The 12655-nt window shown below is 46.6% G+C and overlaps 1 protein-coding gene across 1 annotated transcript; it reads right to left on the bottom strand.

The window, feature by feature from the left end:
* Window positions 1-473: 473 nt before the first annotated feature.
* On the bottom strand, window positions 474-12089 carry LOC125941086 (uncharacterized). The gene is made up of 3 exons (XM_049658018.1): window positions 11794-12089; window positions 7482-7704; window positions 474-779 (listed from the first exon to the last, which is right to left on the bottom strand). Exons 1-3 carry the CDS (start codon window positions 12087-12089, stop codon window positions 474-476), a joined length of 825 nt encoding a protein of 274 aa, XP_049513975.1.
* Between the last annotated feature and the right edge of the window lie 566 nt (window positions 12090-12655).

Below are 12655 nucleotides of genomic sequence, written 5' to 3'. Positions count from 1 at the left end.
TCACTCGAATATCATAGCTCTCCCAAGGCACCGTGAAAACAACATGTAGCAATTTCCAGCTCTTGTAGTTGCAATAACAGATTCACTGTAGATGAGCGACAGAAAATATTTGTTTCGGTGTCAAATAAAGTCTTATAGACTGTGCTTCGTTCCAGTGATGAGAGTTTATATGCTGGCCGAATAAAACATGCGACTCGACGGGTATTAGTGTTGTCTGGGTCAATTTCTTTGTACTGAAGGCGATATATTTGACAATAGTGACGAACACTTGTACTGCACGTTACGTCAAGAACATAATATTCAGATCTGTATACGTCTACATTGGGACTACACCACATGAACAGAACCAGAGGTGTGTGGCAGTATCGCAAAAATTGCCCAATAAAGTGCTTAATAGCGACTGTGTAGCGATAACAAATTTCACGCCCGAATTGCGCCCTGCGTTGCTTGGACTGGGCACGTTCCGCGTTTGATCAACATAGGTCAACGTACCCAATGTCGTCGAGCAAGGTGTAGTAGAGAAACCTGGAGGCGAACGGAGCCACTGACCAAACGGCGTAGGCGCCCAGCCAGAGCTTGAGCCTCTTGCGACTCAAATCGTCCGCCATCAGCTGGTCGCGTTCGAACGCTTGGTACAGATGCGGATGCAGGTTGACCACAGCGTCGTCGGACCACAGCTGCGAGTCATCCGGCAGCTCGCTGTTGATGGCGAGGCGCAGATCGCTGTCGTTGAGCGCTTGGTACGCCGGGGGCGAATACTCGTCCCACAGGTCCTGTATCTGGAAGCACGGTCAAGAACAAGCACAAGCTACGTTAGTAAGTATTTACTCCTATATAGGCCGGACACACTAATTCTAGGCCGATCCTGAAAATTGGGAAGATTACATTTTATTTCATTTCTACTGCACTTAATGCCGAATCTGCAACTATGTAGATCTAAGCACATTTTGGAATCTATGTAGAACCAAGCTTTCGTGAAGTGGTTAATTAAATGCTATAGAAAACTGGCCATGCTGTGAAACATATTTGGCATCGTAATGATTTCATAGGCTCACCGGCGAATCAGCCCCCACCAATTAAGCTGCTCACGTGACTCATGCACCCGACTGAGGATTATACTGTATACGCTAAAAAAATTCACTCTGGGCTTTTTCATGCCAAAACACCATATCATTATGAGGCACGTATACGCTAAAAAAATCCACTCTGGGCTTTTTCATGCCAAAACACCATATCATTATGAAGCACGCCATAGCGGAGGACTCCAAATTAAATTTGAACATTTGGGGTTCTTTAACGAGCGCAGAATGAACGGTAGACGGGTGTTCTTGCACTTCGCCAGAATAGATATGCGGCCACCGAGGCCGCGATGCGATCCCGCGCCCTCAGGCTTAGCAGCGCACAGCCAAAGCCACTACGTGACCGCGGTGGGTACAGTGTACGCTGTCTCCTTCATCAGCACACTTTACTATTGCACTATCTCTATAACCGGCGCACCTTCGTCGGCAAGCAGCCAACCTAGCGGGGAACAGACGCACCAAAACCCGGAAAAGAAAGCGTAGAATGTTTAGCCTTTACGAAGGAATTATGCTCTTGAAGGTGTATATTATTGCTTAATTGTAACATTTATAACGCAATATAATGTTGAATATCATGAATATACCAAGTCATTAAGCAATTTAAAACCTGAGGTACGAAGTCTTGCCCAATCCATGTACGGCCCCTCACTGTTCCATTCATGGAGGAAGGAAAACTTTAGCAGGGACCATCGCGCATCGCGACTGAAGCCAAGCGTGTCGGCCCAACATGTGATAGTCATGTCAGAACACGCGGTAAATTTTAGGGTTCCCGCGCTGCATGCATCGCTGCAGAGCCTCCAAAATGTCACAGAACAAGCACGCATTGATTAAAAACCTACGGGCACCAAACGTCTCGGCAAATCTCTTTTCCTGCGCTGTTATCCTGACCCGAGAGGTCACGTGTTGTGCCTACACGGAGCTGTGCAATAGCAAAGGGACTGGCGTCAGGGAGCGATCACTGGCCAAGGCTGGCTGCGTGACGCAATGCTCCCTCCTTTACCTTCTTGCATGCTTCCACCATTCCCATGCATGGATGAACGGCCATATACTTGCAGCTTCCGCAGACACTAGCGCCCGAGTTCGCTCTAGTGACTGTTGCAGGAAGCTCTGTGGAACGGAGCCTCGCACCACACAGAAACTGTCGCACTCTGCAAGAAACCTGCTGTGACGCACCTGTTTGGCCAGCTCTTTATGGGTGGCGGCCACGTCGGCTATCATGAGCGCGTACGACTGCCCAGCGCCACCGACAATTTCGGCACAGCGTCGCAGATACAGACGGAGCGTGCGGCGCTTGGCGAGTTTCAGAACGTCGTCCATCCAGCTCAGCACGCGCTTGTCGAACGCTATGTACAGGGCGTTTTGGCGCGCCGGCAACATCGGGTCTCGGCCCACGTGGAAACCCCAGAGCAACGGCAGACCTACGCCCAGCGACGCCTTGATCATGGAACGCAGCAGGTCGGCGCGACTCGAGGGCGAAGGGTTCGGCCACTTCAGGTCAAGTTGCCGAAGGAACTGCTTCATGTCCGAGGTACCTTCGTGCATACCCTGCAATAATTACCCGACGCGGCGTGACAGGTAAGTGGCCACTCGTAGGGTGGTCAGATGAACCTAAAGGTATAATCGACTAAGTTTCGCAACCCTACTGAAGTGGCTACTAAGTCATGAAAAACAATGTTAAATCTGTATTACGAGGATAGCATGTCCCAACGCTAATTCAAATTGCGAGTAGGTCCACCATCCTGCGTGCCGAAGCATTCAAGGTATGCAGGAAATCCACTGCAGTAAACACGCTAGATCTGGCCGTGACGGCACGCTGTCGTTCATTCCGCGTCGTTGATGGCAGCAACACTTTTGTATTACAGATATAATAAAACTGTTCGAGCCAACAATGATCCCAGATTAATAAAAGTGCTACGAATTTGCTGTATTTTTAATCGTCAAATAATCCAAGATGTCCAAAGAGAATTTTGCGTAGCTTGAGGTGATCGCAAGCAATAGCTCATGGAGATGGCTGCAGCGCGAACTTTAGGACGGCGCAGTTTGCATAACTGTATTATGCTGCCCTGCTAGATGCTTTCCTTTCCCCGCCCGGTCTTTGCAATTCGTTGCTCAGCATCTTGTCATAGCCGCCACTCAGCAGTGACGGCAAGCAATGCGATAAATAAATATAAGCTAATAATCGGGACTCTGCGTTGCTGAATCCGAAAAAGAAAGTCTTGCATGACTCCACGAACCGACATGACACGCAGAGCAACACGCAAGATATTTCCAGACTACCATATAGTGAGACGCGGTGGTCGGCGGCAGTGATGGGGAGGGCGGCAGCTCAGCAGTGAAGTTGGCTTTCCTGCAAGAAGGGTGCTTTCAGCGCACGTGACTGTGTTCTGGCGAATAGGGACGCGAGTGGCAGGTGAAAACGGGCGCGCAACCGCGCCGCCTTTTGTGTAGCATGTACAGGGACACCAATCGTTATATTCCATTAACTAGCAGGTGGACAGTCGTTTTAAACAAGCCGCAATAATGGACGCAGGTAGCGAAAGAAAAAAAAAAGATATCGGGCTGTGTCATGGGACGCAGCCGCAGTGTGGCAACCGTATTGTGCGTTTTGCGGAGAGTGGTTGGGTACAGATATGACGTAACCAATACACAAGATATACATTTATTCGCGCATTAGTAAGCTCACATGCTTAACTTATGGTACAACTCGCTCCCTATTCCTAATGCGTCCATTTGTTTTGCAAAGGGTGTTTCGGAACTAGGCTACAGAAATGAACCCCATAATGGTGGCGCCAAAGATTGCTCTAACTCGCTCGAGCCCGCCTCAGTCGTAAACAGCTTGGGCTCCTACGCTTGCCTCAATCTCATGCACTAGCGCTCCTTATGAAGACGGACAAGATCCGCCGTGGTGAAAAGGAATGGAGATCTTTCTGTCTTACTGCCCTTGTCTCTTTCAGTCATTTATGGACACCGCGTGCCAAACGCAGGGGTGCCATAGCCAGGTAAGCACGGAATTTCTCCAACAAATTGCAAACGTGTAGGTCTTATCCAGGAGCACCATGGTTTGAGTTGGATGAATGGCAGTAAAACGCCTATATAACAAACTGCTTGGGACTTCCAAAATCCTTCGTTATAACGGTCACTTCGTTGGAAAGATCACGCAACCATACTGCTCACAACAGGGTAGAGCAAAATAAAACATATATTTAAGCTGAATTCACGAGAGATTTCGTAAAATAAGCCGCTGATTTTTTTTTTTTTTTGTGGACGGTTTATCTTACTGAATGTGCGAATGCAACCGATCTTATTGCTCCGAGGTGCAGGGAATGCTCCAAGGGAAAACACAGAATGAACACAAATTAAAGCTGGATACCGTAAAATTCCGCTGTCGCCTTCCTTGCGATTGTAGCGAAGCAGAGCGACGCTAGTGGGTTCAGCGCTACTGGATCAAAACGCTAGTGGGTCGAGCGCTCTTGATCGGCAGCGGCTCTCCTGCTGAGAAGCTGTTACTGCGCTGACCGTTGACGTTGCGCTGCTCCAAGCTCAGCCAAATACACCATTAATATTCTTGGTTAAATAACCCGGTCTCATCACTGTGGCCTTCGTATAGGCATTCGCGCCATTTCAGTCCAAAATCGCTTTGACGATGTGTCTGTCGTCAACCCTGATTTATGATCACGTCGTCATCAACTGCAGCGTATTCGTTAGCCGTCGCACTCGCGCCTATGTTACAACAATCAGTGGACTAGTTGAGCGAATCCTGGAGCAGTGCAGAAGAACAAAAAAAAAATGGCCATCATCCCGCCCTGCGAACATGAATGTCCAAGCGAAGCTGTATGAAAGCGTAGTAAAGTTTTGGAAGAACTTTCTGTGGGCCTAGTTGGTGCATACTTGATAAACATTTTAGAGCGCAAACAAGAGACAAGGCACCAAAGGGAGGTCAAACGCAGGACAGGCGCTACTTTCAACTGTTTATTCCACGACGTCGTCATCAAATATATATGAAAAAGGCACATGCGCCGAAACGTACATGAAAACGAAAAAAAAACACCATAAGAAAAAAAAAACACATCATAAAGACAATGTATAAGAAATGGCTGACTAATTTACATGCGCGTCGAGGTATCTAAACTCTTTTGCGTAGAGAATTAAAGAAGGTTCACTGATGCAACTTTCCCCCCTCTTTTTTATGTGATAAGCTTCCAGTAACAAGCGGGCCTGCTCATTGTGGCTCCTACCAAGAATCCTCGCGTCAAAAAATAATGCCTCACATCCGCAAGAGTTCACGTGATCCACCAAATGCGTTCGCTCCTTCTTTTTAATATTCAAGGCGTGTTCTCTAAATCGGGCATTAGCACACCTTCCTGTTTGACCGATATATCTTTTGCCACAGAGCAAAGGAATTTCATGAACAACTCCGCAGGTGCAGCTGAGATAGGGCGAAAGGTGGTTCTGACGGCAACCTCGCCTTGTTTCGCCTGCTGTGGCTATGCGGGGGCAAAGTCGGTCGAGTTTGTTGGGGGCAGAAAAAACCACTCCAACTTCGTGTCTATTGGCCACCTTCTTGAGGTTATGCGAAACTTTGTGGATGTACGGAACGACCTCAAGCGCACGTTTCTTCCCGCCGAAATCTTTGTCCTTTGTCCTTTCTTAAACTTATGCAACAGACCCTCAGCAACCGCAGAGATGACTGTTGGAGGGAAACCTGCCACCAGCAATTTTTTTTCACCTGCGCTTGGAAGCTATCCTGCATCGTGTGGTGGCACAATTTCCTAAGCGAGGACTCGAGGCAAAGAGAAGCTATGGCTCTTTTCACTATCTCAGAGTGAGAGGAGTCAAAAGGTAGGATCCCCTTCCTAGCCCGAGGTCTATAAGACCAGCACATATGTTCGTTAGAAAACTAAAGTTACTGTCTAAAAACTGGGGGCAGTTCTGCGTGGGAAGTTCATGGGTGAAGGTCGGTCCCTTCCCATGCCGATTAAAAAGGTCTAAAATCACTTCAACTTGATGCCCATAAAGGCGAAATTTTATGCGACATTTTTTTATCCCAGGTCGACCGCGCACTTGACCATGCTTTTAAAGAAGGCGGGAAGGTTTTACACGTTTTTAGATTTGTAGATGATTTTTTTTAGTTTTGCTAAAGCCACAGACGGAGCGCCTTTATGGGCATCAAGTTGAAGTGATTTTAGACCTTTTTAATCGGCATGGGAAGGGACTGACTTCTCATGCCTTGATAAGTCAGTCCCAAGGCATGGGGCATAAAACCGCCTTAAGCCAGTTCCCTGTGGTAGGTTTACGAAATAAGCTTTACGTTCAACTATACTTTTATGCCAAAGGCGTTTAACTTAGTTCAACGGTTCAAAGGTTCATTACCATTTTTTTCAGTTTGGAACCTGTCTGGAATACAGTCAGTTGTCCCTTTATTTTCCAGCCGTTATAGAAACCACCTAGGTTTTTATTACGGTATTCAACAAAAATAAAATAAATAGTAGCGTTCTGCAAATATTTAAATTTTCTGGAACAAGTTCAAGAGCCTTTGCTGTATGATTCGTATTCGATCCGAGAATATATTATTTGAAGTTGTCGAATATTCGCTTGCTTTCGAATATAAAGGATAGCAACACTTATTCGAGCCTGCAGGGATAATGCCGGATGAAATTTGCGACTGCTACAAAGTATCCTGTTCCAAGGTAACGGTAGCTCTGTTGTGCTAATGCATGGAGTAGCTAACTTGTGCTCCAAAATTTCCGGTCATTTAATAAGAACGTCTCTCCTTTGTACTATGATCTTATTTTTTAGATTTAGGCAATTTATTACATGGACAATCTCACAATTTTTGCATCTATTTAGAAGAATATGCGGTGCTCCAGTATTGTACTTTGGTATTTAAGAACGGGTGACGGTCTCTATATTTCTGTTTCATTACTACCATTTTGATAAAATGCGCCATATAGGATCTTGTTTCAATTGTTTCTCCTCTACAGATTGCTCGGCTGCCCGAAATTACAGTTGTGAACAGAAATATATATGTGTGAAATAACATGAAAAAGTAAGTTCATATTTTATTATTATTAGTGGAATTTAAGGCAACCAGTATACTTTCCTTTGGCGTTCGTGTTGTCCTCTTCTCTCCTCTTGTATCCGTGTCTGCACAACTTACTTTTTCTCATTATGAATACTTTCCTTTGTTTAGGGATGAGAAAAGATTGAGCACTAGATTCGGTACTCGAAGGCTTCTTTGCGAGAATATACGTATTCGATTCTATTACGAAATATCAGTATTCGATCGAACGCCCCTAATAAGTAAAAGAAACGCTGCTAAACGTTCTTTTACCTGGATATGTAAAACACCAGAAAAATGTTCATATCTGCTCGATCAGTTTGTAATACAGAGTGTCACCGTACCTGTCCAAGGCAGTTCAGCAGAAACACAGCCGCCTTGTCGAGTGCGCTCTTGGAACCTCGGGGGATACTGCGGCCAAGCAGCGTGCTGATCACTTGGCGGTCGGCGTAGCGCCGGTACTTGAAACACCGGGACGTCGTGGCGACGCTTGCGCACGGATTCCCAGCCGCCGCACACATGCCTGAAGGTTGAAAATAAGGTACGTTCATAAGCCACGCGCGAAGCCTTCAATAAATTTAGAAAATAGTGCAAAAACCATACAGAATGACTGCCCAAGTAAGCTAATAGCCGAACATTTTTCGAAAGCTATTCGCTTTATTGAGGAAATTATGCGATTGAAGGCGTATATTTGTTGCCGCGCGGATATTTAGACAGCGTTTGTTGTGCGATTTCTTAATAGACCCATTTGATAATTCTAAAGATATAGCTATACTGCGATGCAGTTTGCCTAACTAAAGCGTGCTAAACAACGATTTGCTTGTATTACGGCACGCAAGATGTAGACGTGGCTCTCATAATGAAACCATTCGCAAGAGACGAGTCCCAACATACACAGCCAGCACTTCTTTGTTTGAACGATGACATTTGCCTCCATTAGCAGGGCAAATGTGCTGTGTAGAGTAGCGCCCTTCTGAAATCGAGAAATGGTCTGTTTCGTAGAGAACAGAGCCGTTAACCAGCACAAATGTGATGCTAGTATAGACCTCTAGCGGTTGCAGAAACCATTTGAATATAGCGGCAGTAGAGTTCGCCATATTGCCATTTGTACTGTTGTAAATAGGCATGCGCCCCCCCTCCTCTCCACCTCCCCCCCCCCACCCCCGCGCAAAAGAAATGCCGAATCTGCAGCGCGCATGCCTTTGTAACCCCGTGCAGCAGTCCAGTGAGGAGGTTCTATGTTCCCCTCTAGGAAACATCTACAGGTGGCTATAGACTATTTTAGGGAAGGTTTCGCCATCTTGGGCTGTTAACGCTGCTGTTTCCTGTTTTTAACAATGAAGTGTACGTTACTACAGTCGATTTGCAAGCATGGAAATAGTTGTATAAATGCGGTAAGCGTTTCATGACCATGTTACGTGACTTCACTCCTCATAAAACTTAGAAATTGTTAGTGTAACAGCCCAAGACGGCAGCGACCATGAACCGAATATAAAATCGTCTCTGCATATAAGCCGATTCAACCAAAGTGTGTTGTCACCAGCGTAGTGAACGCCGGCAGGGAACGGAACTGCCGTCCTCCTCTCCCACCATCGGAGCTTTCTCCAGCAGCGCAACGATACTAGGAGGTGTTAAGCAGCCGCCGCAGGGGGAGATGGCGGCAGGAGAAGAAGAGGCCCGTCCTTCCTCTACCACACCTTCAGACACTCCAAAGTTTGTGCGCGACAGCACGTGCGTCCCAAAGAGCAATAAGTTGGCATTCGGGAACAAACGTGCCCCTAAAAGGATTGGTAATATCGATGAAAGATTACTCGAATAAATATATCCCGCAAAACCTACAATCTTCACCGATGTCCACCTTTGATTTATTCCAGTTAATCGATTAGACCTGTTCGATTAATCGTTTTCGGGAGTTTCATAGGAGTGGCGCCAAAATTTTGAAATCGTACTGGAGTGGTGGCGCGCGAGCAATGACGGTGCGGTTGTGGTAGAGCGACTGTCGACTGTTTTACCGAGTCCCGAGAGATGCCGAACCGAGCAGAGCCGAGCAGAGCCGAGCGCTTCCCCACTCTTCCCTCACACCGCACACGCCACCAAGGCGTACCCGAAGCCGGAGGTCTGAAATGCTCTCGCAATTCGAGGCACACTATAGGAACCCAGCAACCTCGTCGTGCCACTACTAGTCCACTAAAGACGAGGCACAGCATGCGCGCCGGTTTGGAGCGTGTATTTTGACATAGCGATGGAGTTCATGTTGATTGCAGCAAATCTATAGCGTCCGAGCATCTATACTCGCTTACTGGTAATTGTGTAGCCATTCAAAGAAGGTGTCGGTTTCACTCAAACATCCCAGCCAATTGACATTCCCTCGCTCTGTAGAAAAGCGCATATGGTTTAAAATCCTAAACCAGTAATTTTCTTTTCCCTGTGAATATTGCAATTACCTGCATATTTCCGTTAGACTCCATCTTTCCCTTTTGCTATATTTCTTATTCCTTTTAACTGTACTGTAAAGCGATTCACTAGTGCCCAGTATCTTATTTAGTTCTGCACTAACTGCAGTTTTATAGCATATATTGTTTGTCTGTTCAAATTCCACTAGTGCCAACTATATTTAGCCTTTAATAAGTTAAAGATTGTACTCTATGAAACGCTTATACATTTGTGATTCAAACTTGGTTCCACCTCTCAAACATGAAAATTGGGTCCTACAAGAGTGTTGCAGCCTTTTGAAAAGTGCCCGGCAAAAATTTTGATTAATATATAAATTCAATAAAAGCCCTGCATCGAAAGTGATTAATCAGTTATAGGCTAAAATGATGAATGAATAATTGTTAATGAAGTAAAAATATAATCGACCATCCCTAGTACCGCAACTCCACTCCGCAACGCAGCAAAATCATCTAAACGCGGTTTGTTTCATGGTCTATACGCAATTTGTGTGGTTGCACTTCGTGTTCTACCAATACTGTTTCAAATGGTACAGCTGCACAACATGCACATCAATTACGCGAGAATGAGGTCGTGAAATCTTTGAAGACTGCGCCCGCCTTCTCGAGGTTCACTTCCTACACACGAGCAACCAGCAAGCCGTCGTTTGTCAATCTTTGCCCTTTATGAGAAAGGGTGTGGTTTATTATGACCAACTGGAGTTTCTTTAAGGAGCCACACACATTTTCGAGCTTGTATTATGCATTGCATGCTAAAACACTACGCGTTCCACCGCACTTTGGCTAACTTCGAGCGCATTGGATTTGATTTGCATTTGATTTTGTTTTATGTCGCAGTTGAACCGTAAACGAATCTGGCGACACTAAATGGTGATGAAATGAATTGACATCACCGTTAAATGGCTCTCTCAGATAGCAAAACCAAATCTCAATCTCGAAGGTCATACTTTTATATATTGCAAACACCGGAGCTGATTGCCGGAGCGTCATATGCGTCATGGCGGTCATGCGTCGTTTTGGTTTTGTATATGCATCTCGGAGGTTTTCTGTTGATTTTAATCGTGCTAGTGACCGAATTGCGAGGCTAGTCAATGGCGACGCCCTTGCTGGGTCGTTGGGTGTCATGACGGGCGGAGCACGACGACCGATGCGATTTCGGACGACCCAGCGGTGGTCCCTGCTTTCTCGGCGTCACACAGCCATGGAATTGTGGTAGCTGTTTCGGTACCTGTCGGTAGGGCGGGTTGAGGGGCAGTGATGTGAAACTGAAATTTCGAGTTAGAATGTGCGCTGAGAGCCCCATTTCTTGTGTCTATAATTACATTGGGCACTCTACTCAGTTTCGATGATGAACTGAGAACTGTCGGACGGCAGTGTCAGCGACCCTTTAATATGCTCGTAAATCTAAATGCGTGAAAATTTTTGGATGCCATTCACGTCGAAGTGTGTTCACCGCGACAGGAAATCGAACCCACAACCTCGCTCGCGCTCTGCAGGAGAACACCATAGAAGTAAGCTACCATGGCGGGTCCCGTGGAAACTACGATTTCGAAGATAACTTCCTCTGTCTATTGTTTTTAAGACAAAGTTAATTAAGTGGACACAGTTAATAAAGATATGGTTAATTAAGGTATCCGAGCCCACGACTTTTGGTGGGAATTGAACCCACAGACTTTGGTGCTAATAAGAGCGAAGTTAATTGAGGTAGACTCCCACGACCTTTGGCGGGAAAAAACAAGTAATAGATCCAACAAAAAATTCGAATGAGAATGTCAAGTAATTTAATGAATGTATCGACAGCGCACAGGCTTTCGGCCTTCATCCTCTTGAGCGTATGCTTAAGTGACTGTCAACTTTTAACACGAAAGCCTTAAGGGCCCCGTGTCGCAGAAAATCCGGCGTCGGTGTCGGCGTGAGCGCCGCCGTCGTTGGTGGAAATAATCATGTCGAACAATATCATCCCGAACCACCCCGACCGGGCAGGCCCTTCGCGTAGCGTAAGGCGCTATAGTGAACAAAAATTGAATTTCTCAAAGTAAAATTTGTCAGAAAAATCGCAAAGTATGACTTAACTACAACCTACAGACGTGATAGTGTCGGATTGTAATTTGAATATAGGAGAAAAAAGCCTGATAAGCAGGCTATTTTCTTGGCCTCGCGTACAAAAGTCAACGGAGCTAATTAGACGCAACGTGCCGAAACCAACCGGTAGAAGTCGTCGCACGGGTGCACGCTGTGATCGATGGAGACGAGCAGGTCTTGCTCGAGCGAGAAGCACCGGGCGCCGCAGCCAGCGCTCCCTAGCAGCCGGAACAAGACAGCGGGCGTCACCAGCAGCGACGCGGACATGCAGGATGCAACGAGGACCACGAACGCAGCGTAGTGAGGTGCGGACTTGGTGCTTGACGCGTCGGTGATTGCATCTATCACTACACGACGCCGGCAGAGCCGGGAGGGCGGGGACACGATCAGGTCCAACGCAGAGGCTGGCGTGTGTCTCATTTTCTTCTTCTCTCACCGACTACTGCTCGCTTGCTTGTTTCCCAAATGACAGCACTGGCCCACTACGCGGAATTATCCAAGAGCCCGGCAATTGATCACTTGCTTGCTTCCTATACCATGGCGTATACCCACTACAGGAAGACTGGCCAAGGGTGTGTTCCAATACTCGCCTTAGACGGCTAAATAGACAGCTAAGCGGACAGCGGCCATCTTAAGTCTCGTTCCAATTCTCACGAAGATGTCAAAGTAGACAGCATCGCGAAGACAGCATCGAAGTCAAGAACGATGCAGGCTACTTTCCTGTCTAAACAAGATGGCGACTGGGCAGGACGTAGAAACTCGACGGGAAGGTTGTCTGCGCACACAAAAACGTAGACACGCTTTTCTGTACCCTAAATGTAAGTCACATCATGTTTTTCATGGGTTCGCAGGCTAAAATACTTAAAATACCGAACTAATGTCTGCTTTTCTCAACTTTCTTTCTGTCGCCGCGAGGTGGCGTCACGTCGCAGAAGCGTCTTCCAGACGGCTCGAAACGCGTTCCATTACTTGGCCTCGAAGCTGTG

This window comes from Dermacentor silvarum, chromosome 10 (genome assembly GCF_013339745.2).
Source record: "Dermacentor silvarum isolate Dsil-2018 chromosome 10, BIME_Dsil_1.4, whole genome shotgun sequence".
Lineage (NCBI taxonomy): Eukaryota > Metazoa > Arthropoda > Arachnida > Ixodida > Ixodidae > Dermacentor > Dermacentor silvarum.
This window is presented reverse-complemented; position numbering and strand designations above follow the sequence as displayed.

Bases quoted from the DNA above. Each gene is read 5' to 3' on its own strand.
- LOC125941086 (XM_049658018.1), bottom strand. From the start codon at position 12,089: ATGAGACACACGCCAGCCTCTGCGTTGGACCTGATCGTGTCCCCGCCC. The intron at 7,705-11,793 runs GTTGGTTTCGGC...AATTTATTGAAG, and splicing joins CCGTGCGACGACTTCTACCG to GCTTCGCGCGTGGCTTATGA. The intron at 780-7,481 runs GTACGGTGACAC...CCGTGCTTCCAG, and splicing joins TGCTGAACTGCCTTGGACAG to ATACAGGACCTGTGGGACGA.